The sequence below is a fragment of the Dipteris shenzhenensis genome, chromosome 22 (assembly GCF_047967505.1).
Source record: "Dipteris shenzhenensis isolate YYH24624 ecotype China chromosome 22, Dip_SZ_1.0, whole genome shotgun sequence".
NCBI lineage: Eukaryota > Viridiplantae > Streptophyta > Polypodiopsida > Gleicheniales > Dipteridaceae > Dipteris > Dipteris shenzhenensis.
The window spans coordinates 46,702,556-46,718,554 of NC_141617.1; the positions used below are offsets into that span (position 1 = coordinate 46,702,556).

The 15,999-nt window shown below is 43.1% G+C and overlaps 1 protein-coding gene across 2 annotated transcripts in view; it reads right to left on the reverse strand.

Annotated features, from left to right (window-relative positions):
• Positions 1–1,595: 1,595 nt before the first annotated feature.
• Positions 1,596–15,999, reverse strand: part of LOC147888185 (uncharacterized) — a 47,128-nt gene continuing 32,724 nt past the window's right edge. The window contains exons 4-6 of one of the 2 annotated variants that reach the window (XM_087393329.1): positions 2,561–3,487; positions 2,314–2,392; positions 1,596–2,189 (exon numbers count right to left, since the gene is read on the reverse strand). In XM_087393329.1, coding sequence (XP_087249455.1) covers positions 2,173–2,189; positions 2,314–2,392; positions 2,561–3,487 — 1,023 coding nt within the window. In that variant the 3' untranslated portion in view covers positions 1,596–2,172. Of the gene's footprint in view, positions 2,393–2,560; positions 3,488–15,999 lie in introns of both variants that reach the window. The other variant, XM_087393328.1, reaches the window with a different exon arrangement.

The following is a 15,999-nucleotide window of genomic DNA, read 5'->3' on the forward strand; positions in this document are numbered from 1 at the left end:
CACATAACTTACATAGCATTTAGCAATGCTATAAGGGATGTTTACCCGAACCCTAGCTAGACTCTCGCACCAATCCGCCAAAAAGCATTTTAAAATCTGCTATCATGCACCATTATCTAACATAAACAGAAAAACACACAAGACTGAAAGCCATCTGGTAGTGTTTTGCATCAAGCTTGTCCCATCAAGAGCTTATTAAAAAGTTTTGGTCATCTATATTCTACATGCAAAGGAATTATGGCATATCTAAACATATCGTATAAATTGAGGTTCACAAGAACATTTGGTGATACCCCCGAGATGTTTCTGTAGTGTCCTTAGTGGTGTCACTTTTGGATTCAAAGTTCTACATAACTTTCATCCTCATGTAAATTTGTCTACGTAAGAGTGTTGAGAATTGCTTCAGCCTCTCAATAATTAGGTTAGTCTAGCTAATTCTAAAGAGTCTCCCAAAACGGCTGCTATAAGCGAGTCTCAACTTACCGCTCAAGCCACCGACCAACTTTAAAATACATACCTTTGTAAGACTAGAATATGTCCAATCACCAATCATACAAATTTAGATTTTTTATTGTTCTAAAGACCAAAAATCTACACAAAAAATAAAAGTAAAAATGAAAGAGAAGAAAAAAGATGTAAACAAATACTTTTATGACAAGGTGAATGATATTTAATCATTCATAAGGCCTGCCCAAGATTAAAAAAGCAAACAAAAAAGAAATGGTGTCTCCAGGAGATAGAGAGAGAGAGAGAGAGAGAGAGAGAGAGAGAGAGGGGGGGGGGGGGGGGGCGTGGGGGGAAGAAAAGGTGGAGATGGTGTGTAAGAAGACTTGGAGGAGATAAAGACGGGGGGAGAGAGAGAGAGAGTCGAGCACTTTAAAGTTGCATTCAAGTCCAATGAAGGAGAGTCAACATATTGTCCAATAGGAAAATTGCACTTCCAAAAATTATAAAAATGCCTAATTTCTGCTTTGCCAAATTTGAAGCGTTGCTAAGGCTATCGAGAGGGCAGGCCAAAAAACAAAAGGAAGACATACTTAGCAAGCAAAGCAACACTTATGTCGTCATCAGTGCCCAAGCATAAGCAACTATACTGGTTTCTAAAGACCAGCTTAAAAAGCCCACTACAACTATTAAATCTTCGAAGGAAGAATTGGAGCCATTGATGTGACCATACAAAAGATTCACGTAGTCACGCAGACAACGCCCCAATGGAATGTTCTGAGTAGTTCATGCAAAAGAGCCAAAAACAGCCTAATTCAGATCAAACAAGGACATATAGCCTGAAGGAAAACATGAAACCCTTCCAGTTTTCCACACCAAACACAAAGATGATCTGGAATCAACAATAATTTCAAGTTCTGCAAGTTTGACTACATGATGACGAGTAACAATTTCCCACAGTAAAAGAAAGAGCAAGCAATAACCATCTATCCTCAAAATAAACACACTGTCAATGACAACGTGTACTCTGCGAGCATAAATAAATCATCCAACTGAATGCACATCCCTACACAAAAACGTAGTAAGCAAGATAACAAGAAAAAGAAGATTCAGAATGGAAAACTACACCAAGGACCTAATAGAACAGGAGGTTAAAGAGGGGAAACCATGAACACTGCTGTAACAGTCCTGGTCATTATGAGCACACACAGGTAGTGTAAGTTCTCCTATTTCAATATTTTACACCCAATAAAAACCTAAATAGCTACTGAAGTCCTAAAGAATTAACAAGGAAGTTGCTCGAGTAAAATAGAATGCATTATATCAGATGCCAACCTTCATGAATGCACTTCCCCCAAAAAAAAAAAACGGTATTTAACTGTTCATTGGAATTCTGAAGTCATGTGTGCTGCGAGCACAGCAGCAGTTAAGAATACTCAAATCTTTCAGGCTCTTGTTTCCACAAAAACGTCATCTCAGATACCTGCTGCAAGTGCCCAAAATGATGATGCTCACCATTTGAGGGTAGTGGGCTGCATCTGTTCCCCGGCTTTGCTCATGTGCTTGTGTACAATGAAAAAGTGAGCATAAAATTATCCATAACCACGACAAACTTTAAGAGTTGCCAAGACATCTCATCCAGCAACCTTACCTTCCAAGAAAAAAAGGATGAATTGTCAAATACTTTGGGAAACAAAGCATTACTCCTGCCCATGTGTCACAAGAGGATCAGCTGCCAACACTTCCTGCAGACAAATTTGGATTTCATAATCATGTCCTTACAATTGCTTTATGGTGGGCAACAGCCTTTTCACACATGAACTTCATCATCTGACTCAGAATCTGATGAGGAGAGGCCAGAAGATGCGCTTCCTAAACTGCGGACGCTATGCTCATTTCTGAGCCGGTGGCAGCCTCTGCTGTTGAGCAACTTATTTCTCTCGCGCATCTGTGAAGAAAGAAACATTTAAGAATCTTTTTTTTTTTGGGGGGGGGGTTGTATCTGATGTTCAAAACTGCCATAGGGTACGGGTACCAAAATTTGGAGGAGACAAATATAGACAATGCGAAATGTTTTTTTTTTAAGAACTTGCATCAATTGCGTATTATATCTGACCTGATAGAAGGCGTTTATTTCCTCTTGTGTCAGTTCACTTCCCTCTTCATTCTCTTCCCAACCAAGGGACCGCATGAAAGCTGCTTCCTCTTCCTCCGAGTCCCCAGGCAAGGAAACTCCTCCATTGGCTCCCTCTAAACTATTAGCACCTGAAGACTCCTTCACCAAGCTACCTATCTCATCCAAAATCAAGTTGTCTCCTGGAGTATGTTTCACATCTCCATTACTATGGATCTCAGATAAAAACTGTATGGAATCAGAACCTTGACCTACACTGTCCTCTTTTGCTACAGAGCCGTGGCCCAAATTCGCAACTGTTACTTCAGTCTCCTCAGGCATCAAAGCTTCTCTTATACTCATCGCATCAGTCTTTGGCTGAAGCGATGAGCCGGACTTATTAGGATTATAAGACACAACCCCATTGCCAGCTGCCTTTTTCCTGAGCGCATTGAAAAAGTCACTTCTGTTTTGAGCTTGAACAGAAAGCCGTCTATCTTCCCCCATATGAGAGAGATCCTTCGCACGCAACCCAGCTAAAGCATCTGGACCAGCAGCCCCTGGTAGTACAGCAGCTCTGCGATCAAGGAACGACTTGCGCTGGCCAATGACTCCGATGGCAGCAACAGAAGCACTTGATACACTCATTGCTGATGCAGTTAGGCCAATATTCCCATGAGAAGCTACTTGAGGAGCATTACCTCCCTCAGGCTTCAGAGTACTAGAAACTGTTGTTATCCCATCTTTGCCAGACTTAAGAACAAGTAGTTTCCCTTGGGAGACCTTTGGGGTATCAGGCTTTGCAGGGGTCAATGACCGGTGTGGAGAATTTAACTGTAAGGAACTTGATAGCTGATTCCCCTTGGAAGAACTTGTCACCAATCCATCAATTGTGCGTAGTTGCTTGGATTTGCCCTTTTCTGCCAAACTCTGAAAAAAGAAAGAGAAAAGGTGCCTTATAAATGGGGGTAACGCTTTTATAAAATAGATACTGAATACTGTATCATTGATGACTTTTCACAGTGTCCATGTGGACTTCACTTTAATTTAAGTGAGAAATGATTTATGCACATATAAACAGCAAAAAAAGCAACTTTTTTAGGGGGAGGAACTAAGCAGGAGGGGGCCACAATAGCTAACCAATCTCCTCACCGACAGAAACGAGCATACCAAAATAAATTACCCAATTTAATTTAGGGAGCCCTGTGCAACCAGTCTAAACAGACCGTATCTTTCAAGGTTGCTGCCTCTACTAGCATGTCTTGACCAAGATAGAGAAATTGGAAGAGAAAATCTACCTAAAAGGACAGTCGCCAACCCAAATAAACATAAATACTATCTTTGGACACACAAATCTAAAAGGATATTCGTCACATTTACGCCCCAACAGAACCTTAAGAGGGCCAAGGAAACTGCCCCTTGGACAGTAACATTCTCTAGCAATCCCAAACTCCTAGGAGACGTGATTAGAGGAGCCTGAGCACATTCACTAGGTGGTGAATTGACCTGCATGCCGCATGTTCAACATGGGTCCGACCTGCCATGTGGTCCCCATGTTGCCCCATTGTAGGCTGATTATGAGATGGCTTCTAGCCAGCTTGGAGTCAGCAAGACGTCCATTCATAAAATGGCTGGCACATTAGCATTTCACCATGTGCCCTTCTGTCTGAAACGCCTGTCCCAGATCTGTCTAACAGAACTGCCGGTAGTGTGTATGCTTGCTTGCTATGCTCAAGTTGGGATAGTATGGCCTCGGAAGGGTCAATTGGCATTTCCCTTGAGAGGACCAACAATTGTAAAGCATTTGTATTGCGCTTTATGTATGTGAGGGAAAGAGGGGAGTGGAACGTTAGGAGACAGAGACACAAGGAGTGTGGGTGTGTGAGAATGCCTTGAGCCACACCACAAACTCAAAGGTTTTATTAGGATTAGGTATTCACCCTATGACTGTCTTAGGACAGTCATAGCAGTCATAACATTTAAAGGGTGGCAATGTGCCTTTACCCCAACAACCTCCCACCTAAAGGCCAATGTGCCTAAAGGGGAGAAAAGAATAAAAATTACAGCAATATACAGTTGCTGTATACAAGACTATAAAATAAGAATGGTCTCATCCTAATCCCATGATGTGGCGACAATGTGCAAACCGCTCTGTAGGCAAGCTCTTAGTGAGCAAATCTGCAGGATTATCATCAGTGTGCACCTTCACAAGCTCAAGCTGCTTGTCCTCCAGTACCTCCCTGATAAAATGATATTTCACATCTATGTGCTTGGTCTTCTGATGAAAGACCGGATTCTTTGCCAACATGATAGCACTCTGACTATCACAATGCAAAACTGGCATATCTCCTGTAATGCCCAAATCTCCCACCAGCCGAGTAAGCCATATTGCTTCCTTGCAAGCCGTCCTTGGTACCCTTGAGATACCTCAAGACGCCTTTCACTGCTTCCCAGTGCCGCTTGCCTGGATTTACCATATACCTGCTGATGACTCCCACCGCAAAAGCAATATCCGGATGAGTGGCAACCATGGCATACATCAAAGAACCAACTGCAGATGCATACGGAACCTTGGCCATCTCAGCCTTATCATCATCTGATCTGGGGCTGTCCTTACTGCTGAGTTTTAAATGTGGAGGCAGCGGGGTACTAATAGACTTTCCCCCCTCCATTTTAAACCTCTGCAGTACCTTGCCAATGTACTCTTCCTGTGACAGAAACAAAAGTCTTTTAGACTTGTCACGAGTAATCCTCATACCTAGTATGTGATTTGCATCACCCACGTCTTTCATGTCAAAAGACTTATGTAGTTGCTTCTTCAAAGAAATAATCTCCTGCTGAGATTTGCTGGCAATCAGCATGTCATCCACATATAGAATGAGTAGCATCAAACTACCATCCTTTGCCCGTTTGGTGTACAAGCAGTGATCGGTCTCACACCTATGATACCCTTGGGACTGCATGAAGGCATCAAACTTCTTGTACCATTCTCTTGGCGCCTGCTTGAGTCCATACAAGCTCCTCTTGAGCTTACACACAAGCTGCTCTTTCCCTTTAACAGCATATCCCTCTGGCTGACTCATGTAGATCTCATCATGGAGATCTCCCTGAAGAAAAGCAGTCTTCACATCCATCTGACATAAATCCATGTCCTCATGAGCAACAAGAGCTAACACTGCTCTCAAAGTAGTCATCTTGACTACAGGGGAAAAAATCTCATCAAAGTCAATGCCCTTCTCCTGCTTAAATCCCTTGGCAACCAATCTGGCCTTATACCTCGGTAAAGCATTTGAATCCACTTTGACTTTGTAAACCCACTTGCATGGCAAAACCTTTCTGCCTGCAGGTAGCTGCACCAAGTCCCATGTATCATTTTGAAGTAGGGAGTCCATTTCTGACTGCATGGCTTTCTCCCACTTCCTTTTCTCTGTTGTTTCCATAGCTTCCCTGAAGCTGGAAGGCTCACCACAATCTGTCAGCATGATAAAATCAGCCACATTATTGGCTCCTGGAACAAACCTGTCAGGAGGCCGTTGTACACAGGTGCTCCTCCTAACAAAAAGTTCCGTATTAGGCTGCTGTCTAGCCTGTTCGTCATGCATGACGGGTGGCTGTACCACCATATTTGGCTGTTCTACAGCGCCATTTGCTGGCATATCCAGTGGTGCATCATTGGCAAAATTGTCTGGCTGATTTTCAGCCTGTATACCCTCTTGAACAGGGTTATTTACAGCAGCCTGCTGCTGCATATTAATGGGCATTCTTTGCTGTCCGACATCATCATAAACAACCCTCCTGTATTCCACAGGTTGCATGGGTTCTTTGTGTACACTATCCTCTTTAAAGATGACATCATTGCTGCGTGTAATCTTCTGTTTGACGGGATCCCATAACCTGTACCCCATTTCACCTTCGTCACCGTAACCCATGAAGATGCATCTGAGAGACTTTGGCTCCAGTTTGGTGCGCAGTTCTTTGCGTACATGAGCAAAGCACTCGCAGCCAAACACACGTAAGTGCTTGTATGAAGGTGGCTTGCCAGACCACACCTCCTCTGGCACTTTCAGCTCCAAAGCCTTGTTCGGCGACCTGTTAATTAGGTGAACTGTTGTTTGCACGGCTTCTGCCCAAAAGCCATGGGGCAATGCAGCATAAGACAACATACATCGAACTTTCTCTTGAATAGTTCGATTCATCCGCTCATTCACACCATTTTGAGATGCATTATGAGGGGTTGTGAGTTTCTGTTTAATGCCCTTAGCTTCGCATAATTGTACAAAAGCATGTGACACATACTCACCCCCATTATCGGATCTGAGGCATTTCAGCCTGCATCCTGTCCGATTCTCAACCTGAGCAACAAACTTCTTGAAAGCATCTAAGGCATCGCTCTTATGCTTCAAGAAATAGACCCACACTTTGCGTGTGGCATCATCAATAAAAGTAATGAAATACTTTGCACCCCCTAGTGATAGCTGTGGCATCTCACACAAATCAGTGTGCACTAGATCAAGCGGTGCTCTATTCTGGGGAGTTCTCTTATGAGGAGTCATAGAATGCTTTCCAAAAATGCAATGATCACAAGTAGGCAAATCTGAAAATGAAAGAGACTGCAGATAACCCAAACGTGACAGTTCTTGCATTCCTTTAACGGACGTGTCCCAACCGGCTATGCCACAATGAAACCTTCGGCAGCTCGGTTATGGCAACAACATGGTTACCTACACTGGAAACATAAAGAGGGTACAAGGTATCACTCTTATAACCCTCAGCCACTACAACCTGGCCATCAGTAATCACCCATTTGGAATCCCCAAATGTGGTGTGGTAACCACTGTCATCCAACAAGCCAGTGCTAATCAGATTTTTCTTGATTTGCGGCACATGGCGAACACCATCAAGCATAAATATGCGTCCATCAGGGAATACTATCTGTATACTGCCAATCCCTGCAATCTGACATGCATAGTTGTTCCCAAGGTGAACAACTCCATGAGTACCTGTGTAGGAAGTAAACCACTCCCTATGAGGCGTAACATGAAAAGAAGCACCTGAATCCAAGAGCCAGGTGTGCATGTCATGGCCGTCAACAACCAATGTATGTGCAATTACAGCAAAAGAACATAATACATCATGTCTGTCACTGTCACTGTCCTCTGCTGCAACATTCACTGCATCCAAGTCATCTGCCTTGGCCTTGCCTTTGCCTTTGCCTTTGCTTCCACTGCCTGCATCCTTTGTCTCAGCCTTCTTGGCTTTCTGATCCCGTATAAACTTGAAGCACTTAGACTTCACGTGTCCCTTCTTGCCACAGTAAAAGCATTCAATATCCTTTTTGCCACGGGACTAACTGCGGGATTTGGACTTGCCAGCAGATCTCCCCTTCTACTGAGTCCTACCTCTTTCCTGTACCTGAAAAGCATTGGAAGACTTGCTGCCCATATTATTCTTCCTGCTCATCTCCTCCATAAGGAGAGAGCTCTCCACATCAGCATACATAAGAATGACATTTGAATTTGACAGGGTGGTCTTGAAAGTGTCCCAACTCTCAGGGAGTGTACACAACAAGAAAGTAGCCTTGAACTCCTCATCAAGGTTCAATCCCTGTGCGATAAGCTGTGTAAAGATGGCATTGAACTCACTCAAGTGTGAGGTCATAGCTGTACCTTCCTTCATGCGAAGGTCGACAAGCTTCTTCAACCAATAAACCTTACTGGCTGAACTCTTTTGGGCATACAACTCTTTTAGCCTCTGCCATAGGCCATAAGAGGTCTTTTCTGCCTGAACATTGAACACAAGAGAATCAGTGAGAGTAAGCATGATAGCCGCCCTTGCGGACAAATCAAGCTCCTCCCACTCATCATCTGCCATCCCAGATGGCTTGACACCCTTCACCCTTATGGGCTTAGAAATCTTCTTTAGCAGAAGTACATTCAAACACTGTTCTGCCCATAATGCATAATTGTGTGCCCCTTCCAATTTCTTTATGTTCAGTATTGAGGATTCACTTCCCCCTGATGCCATATCACACAAGGAAAGTGACTGACTCCCTGTAAGTCAAAAAAGACTAAATAAAATTCTGATTTCTCAGAAAACCTGCTCTATCAAGAGCCAGGAGCACTCACAATAGTGCTGTTTTTTACTGTCAAAAAAAACCTGCAGCAAAACAGAAAATTTTCCCTCCAGTCACTGTACCTTCTGACACACTGTACCGTGCTCAAATAGGCATAAAACAGTAACTACAGAATGCTGCAGCTGTTCCACAAGTGTTTTATCAGTGCATCATCATCTGACGAAGCACAAAACACTGCTGTCCTGAACACTTCTCCCACCTCAGATGAGGTATTGCACTGATTTTATATGCATAAACCACTTGGCATACACTGTTATGTCCACTGAAAAAGGCTGCAAACACCTCAGCCTGTCACAAACCTGCAACAAAGTATGGGACAAATCCCAAGCAATCACCCTTCTGCCAAGGGGATAAAAGGCATCTGAAGTTCTCAAACAGTAACTCAAGTGCTCACAAGCAAAATCTGGGCAAAAGCCCCTTGATTTGACACCTGTACCAAGTGAAAAACACCTCAACACTGAGGTAGCATACAAAATACAGTTCTCTGGCACAATCACCTGACAATGTAATGCATAAACTGCCTGTGTGCACAGTAGCAACATAGATCCCAACGTACAAACACCGAAAAAGAAAGTCTTTTGAACACTGTCAACGATGGACAGTTAGGGACCGAGTAAACTCGATGCGCCCTGGCCAAGCGTGGCTCAACTGAGATTTTCTAAGTGCCGTACACAAAATGTGACCTGCAAGAAATGTCACTGAGTACACTGCGGAAACAAGACCAATGTGGGCACCCTGGCTCCACACTGCCTCAAGGCATACACTGCATACACTTCCAAGCAAAAGCCCTTTGAAATTGTCACCCCAAAACTGAGAGCTGCACTCAGCAAAAGCATAAAAGCCCTCTGCAAATTAAGGCATCTGACCTTCCCGAAACAAAATAACTGTGCAACCACCACACACTGTGGCACTAGTCACCTCAAGCACGAGGGACACGAGTGTACTTGCTGTACCTCAAACACACAGTTTTAGAACTGAAAAATTCCGGGAATGCAGAGCAAAGTGCTCTCTTTTCCTTCTTCCCCCAAAAAAAAATCTGTGCCCGCTGTACCTTCTGTACCTGCGCAGGGTACCTGCTGTACCCTGTACCTGCGAGGGCACGGATCCCCAACAAAAAAAATTCGACATGTACCTGCTTGTCGCGGCGTCTGTACAGCTGGTACGGTACGGCTGCCTGTACGGCTTCCGTACAGCCTGTACGGCTTCCGTACAGCCGGTACGACTGGCGGTACCTGTCGTGGCTGGTCGCCCGGTACGGCTGCCTGTGCAGCCTGGTTGCGCGGCCGGTGCTGCGCGCGGCCGGTGCTGTGCGGTGCGCGCGCTAGCTGCGCCCGCCTGGTAGCGGGTAGCAGCTAGCTGCTGTTGCAGCTATAGCTGCTCGAGCAGCTGCTCCTGTGCGCTGGCTGCCTCGCCCTGCTCGCACGCGCTGCCCCGCTCGCTGCTGCCTCGCCCTGCTCGCACGCGCTGCTGCCCTGCTAGCTGCTGAGGGCACGAGGCCCGAGGGGAGAGGGAGGGGTAGACCGGAGAGAGAGGGAGAGAGTGGCTCTGATACCACTTGTGAGGGAAAGAGGGGAGTGGAACGTTAGGAGACAGAGACACAAGGAGTGTGGGTGTGTGAGAATGCCTTGAGCCACACCACAAACTCAAAGGTTTTATTAGGATTAGGTATTCACCCTATGACTGTCTTAGGACAGTCATAGCAGTCATAACATTTAAAGGGTGGCAATGTGCCTTTACCCCAACAATGTATATGGTCAAAGGGTTTTAATGTCAAGGTCACTGGTGAGGGCAATTTGCATGGACTAGAGGAGTCTAAAGGCCAAAGGCTTGGGTGCTCGATATTTGTGAATTGTAACTAGGGGCAAATGGACCTAAATATCTAACGGACATCTAAGTCAGGCTTAAGAATGTTACATGTGGCATGTGGCATGTGGCATTCTGGACTCACCTAGGGAAATGGGGGTTTATAGAAAGAAACTATGTGATCAGAAATCAAGGTATTGTATTTATTGTGAGTGTGGTTCTACATACGTCATCTATGAGGAAAATCAACTCAAATCAACCATAGCATTCTTTGGTAATAGAAAAATTTGTTCTTTCATTTTGGTATCAGAGCATCAAGCAGGTTCAGATAAAGGGCCGTCGTTTGTCATGGCCAATACTATATTGTTCGTTCTTGCAACGGGTTATCCTGTCGACAAGCTTATGAGCTACTTGGTGGGTTGAACGGGAACGTGTGCGTTCAATTTGAGTGAGCGAGGAGGGAACAATTTTATGTTGTCTGGGCCAGAGGAAATAGGGGGACAAAGAACCTTAAGATTGGTTCATCATGGAAGACGAATGAGTTGGCCACGATCTTTTAGCAATCCATACGACAATTTTCCAATCATTTGCTAAAGTCAGAGACCACATGCGCTATGCTCAACTAGTCGCTGAACGCTTCTATTACTCTATGTATGGAAGCCTACTGATAGTATCTCACAAGTCATCATCTAGAGGTGTTTTCCAACATTCTTTACTTTAATTCCCTAGATGATTGTGACTAACGTATACCTAAGGAAGAGTGGGTCTCAAAAGAAGTGGGTCAAAAGTCTAGTGTCCCATAGCCTAGTGGCCAAGCCAAGCAGGCGAAGCCGACCTCGGGCTCTTACAAACCAAGTTCCACTGTTAGAGAGAAGAGGAAGGTAACTTCAATACCAGCCCCGATTTGATAGGAATCCTCTTTGACTCCAAAATAGAAAGAAAAAGCAAAGAGATAAGACTTATGCTTTAGATGCCTTTAGCCTCACAAGTGGAGGAATTGTCCACATAACAACAAGCCTCAGATGGCTGAAATGGTAGTCTCAAAATGCAACGTGGAAATGGAGGGAAATCTTAGAGCCAACTAGATGTTGATTCAGCTAGCGGGATCTTCTCAATTCTCAATACATGTGTTATTGTGTGCATCTATTACTAGGATAGTGAATAATGCAGCCACTCGAGACTCGGGAGGGGGGGGGGGTTAGTGAATAATGCAATTATTGGGAAAAAAAAGTCATTGAACAGTGCACCTAATAACATCCTATCTAAGGCTATGACAACATGTATACATAATGATACGGAGCTAATTAAAATAAAAGAGCAAGTAGCCAATCACGATGTCATTGTGTTGTTTGACCAAGCTTATGAAAAGGCTGAAACTAGAAACCAGCCCATCGGATTATGCATATACAATCAGAATAGCAATTGAAAGTTCTATTGGGATCAAATGGTTACCCAGTTAGAGCTTCAGATTCACGACTATGCGGAGAAGTTGGATTTTTAATTGACCACACTTGCTCTAACATATGGCCCTGATAAAGGCATAGCATTCTAAAAAGAAAATTCAGCCATTGATTGGAACAAGCACACTTATCATTTCAAGATGAACAAAGTGCAATACGTTCTACGAGGTGAAAAGGATTTACCTCAAGAGCTGTTGGTCACCATAACAGAGGTTAGCAAGACTCTACGAGAGTTTCTTATTTCTTTGTACAGCATCGATAGCGTCAATCGCTGATGCGTCGACAAGCACTAAGACTACCCAAGATGGAAAAATGACCATGTGACTAATCAAATTAAAGAGTTCTCTTGAATAGTATCACTTAGTCCTAGCTCTTCAGAAAATAGGTGCTAACTTTTAGAAAGCATTCGTTTCTAGTTGACTGACCAAGTCTATAAATTCAGAGCCTCTGTGCTCTCTTGTATGAATGCGCGTTTGATGGATGTCTTGCTTCCTTGAAAGCCAAAGTTGTAACCAGTTTTCTTTTTTTTCTTTTTTTCTTTTAGGGGGAGCCCTTATTTCTAGCCCCTTGTGCTGCTCTCTCTCTCTCTCTCTCTCTCTCTCTCTCTCTCTCTCTGTATATATATATATATATATATACACACACACACACACTTATTTATTTATTTATTTATTCAGTTGTATTTGATTTTGATTTTGATTTTGTTCGAGCTCTTGAGCTCATTAGATCATGATAGTTTAGTACTCAAGAAGGGCCATAGCGCGCCCTTTGCTCCAGCCCATTGAGGCTTGTATGAGTTTTCTTTTTGGAGTACCTTGTCTCATAGGTCCGCGAGGCCTCCCACGGACGTTAATGCATCTCTCTCTCTCTCTCTCTCTCTCTCTCTCTCTCTCTCTGTGCCTATCTCAATTGCGATGGAGATGATAGTTGGATTGCTGTCTTCCCCCCGTTCTTTTCCCAGATTCACATGATTCCTTGGAGGCAAACATGGCTGCCTATTAACGATTTGGAGTTTCCAGCATGTTCATGGAGACTTCTCCCTTCATCACAAAAGTCCTAGCTTCCCTTGAACTTGTGAGTTTATGATTTGAAGGTGATGTGCTCTTGTTTATTGCAAATTTCAGAAAGCCTTTAAGATTTCACTTCTCCCGTTCTGATTTCTGCCAGCCACATAGCATTTCAAAGGGTCTAATATTGTAGAATTAGCAATTTTAGTTTTCCCATCTGTCTAAGGGTGAGAAGATAGGCTGGTCATCCTGGAGTGTTTGTCACTCACTATCATTCCATCATGCTTGAAGATCTATGCTAATAACACTCGTCTTGTGGATATACTTGGCAAGCAAAGCAACACTTATGTCGTCATCAGTGTTCTCTCTCTCTCTCTCTCTCTCTCTCTCTTATTTAAAACATAAAAAACTAAATGGACCCCTTACATTTATGTACCGCTTCCTACAAAGATGCAAAACTACATTCCTAACTTAGAAAGCACATGCATACTCAATCAAACTCTCTTTTGAAACTAAAAGAAAAACGGGCTATTCAGCTCCCCGCTTTTTGTTTTCAGCTTATGTTCAATCATTCTAAACATGCCCAAGGCCGATACACCATAGATAAAAGACTTCATATCTAAGATTGTGCGTACTTTTTTCATTATTTTTCTTTGGATTATATCGCCTGTGTATTAGTAAAGTGATCAAATTTACTACATTGAGTAATGAAAGACTCCTTAGTTGTACAAAGGCGGGAAAATCTATGTAATTGGAAAGAAATGACTCCATATTTTGCCAAATCAGAAAGCCAATGTGAGGCATTTTTATAATGTGTAAACCACTATATTCAAGTTGTTCACGTTTATCATATATGTCAACCTCTAATCCTACGGAAGATTGAGAAAGTCTAAGATCTAAGAAAGCAGAAGAATCTTGAAGTTCACGAGGATAGATTCATTCTCCAAAAACACAAGTGTCTTTGTACATAAAGTCTTGAAAGTCACGAACATCTGGTACAAATAAATCATCTATAAACGCCCAACTTGGCTAAGCTTATGTAAAATGATAGGGCAGGTATTGATAGAAATAAGACGTTGCATAAACTCAAATTCATAAGGGAAAAGATAAAAAGTTTGCTAAAAAGACAGCACAATTAGTGCCCATGGAGATTCCTATAATTTGTTGAAACAAAGAATCACCTACTGTGATGTAAAGATTATCTAAAAGAAAATCTATCCAAGAGCAAACATCTTCAACACTCACTACCTTTGTGTATCTTTTCTTTTTAGAATTGATGTCATGATCTTTATTATTTAGCCACAAAAAGTCAAAACATAAAGCTGTTTTCTCACGTTTTAGCACTTTGCATCTATCTTTAACAAATCTCAGGTTGAAAACTTCAGCCACTAGCTTTTTTATTCATCTTCAAGCTCGATCTTTGTGAAAAGCGTAGTAAAATCATAGGTTTAAAGGAGAATAGGAAACTCATTTTCATGAATGCTTGTGATTTCTGAAAAGGGTGTGCAGATGGATCATATGAAGTACGAAGTTTTTGTTGTCTTTTTTCTAATTATCGGAGATTCATCCGACATCGCAGATGCCTTGTCTAAAAGACCAAGTAAATAATGTCACTATTGCCTACCATAAGGATTTGGAAACATAAAAGAGCAATATTTATATGATCTTGCAATAAAAGAGCTGCTTGTGAGACTATGACGGATTCTCTAAATGGCTAAGCTATTGCTCAAAGCCATAGTGTCCATGAACTTTGGAGGGACTTTTTAAAGGAGGCAGATGTCCCCTCACACTCAAGCTGGATTTTAAATAACTCTGTAGGAGTAATTTCAGTTGTAATTTATGGCATCAAAGAGGTCTACCCATGTTTCAAGAAAAGTTAGTCTGAAAAGCCTTGGAATGGATCAATAGAATTGAAGTCAAGATCACTACCAAAGATTATAAACACACAATTTTGATCAAAATAAAATTTGTGTAATATGACAAAAGCCCCGAATTTCAAATTAGCCCCGGGATCTTGAAGATTTCAATATAAATCTGCAATCAAAGCACATTCAGAAGATCCATAGGCCAAAATGAAGGGTGACCGTGAGAGACACAACATGGGCGTTCATTTGACAAGGGGGGGGTGAGAGAGAGACAAGGTGGGCGTTCATTTGACAAGGGTGGTGAGAGAGAGACAAGGGGGGACTTCATTTGATCAAAATAAAATTTGAATTTTCTTTCAATTTGAGGATTTAACGGGGATCTTGAGAATTTCAATACAAATCTGCAATCAAAGCGGATACATAGATCCATAGGACAGAATGAAGGGTGAGAGAAAGACAATGGGGGAGTTTGTCTTGACACATCCTCCAAGTAGATGCACACAGACATGGAATTCAAGGAGATTAAGTTTCTATTATCAACATTCATTCAAAGTTCCTAGGCTGAGATGGTGCCAAAACACCAACAGAGAGATGATGAATCTTTCAACTTGAGCATCAAATGAGATGGTGCCAGTGTCCTACAAGGCAAAGCGTGGGAATAGTTTCTACAATTACTTTGCAAAAGAAGTAGGTGCATGAGACTAAGATTCATGCCGAGGCGGATCTATCGGGATTCTCGCAGGTACCACGATGTCAAGCCACTCTCCAGTGGTACTTCACTTGGATCAGCCCCGTCAACCAGAAGGGGGTCCGCACTTCAGAGGACCTCCTGCAGGACGAGGAGATTCAGCAAGTCATGGTGGGGATTTGGAAGCAGTCAAAGATGGCACCGTGTGAGGGCTGGGCTGCGTGGGTGGCCGATGAGATTCAGAGGAGCAGTGAGGAGTTGCAGGCTCATGCACATAGGCAGAGGAGGACCCTTCGAGAGCGTGAGTGGGCTTTGAGGAGAGCCTCGCCTCCATTGAGAGGCTCAAGGAGCAGGACCCAGTTTCTCAGTGGCTTAGTGATAGATTTGAGAGCGCTTGTCTCGAGCTTTAGGACAGAGTTGCGACGGGCTGAGTTCTTCTATCACTCCTCCCAGGCCCGATGGGTGGCAAAGCAATTCTTTCAGACC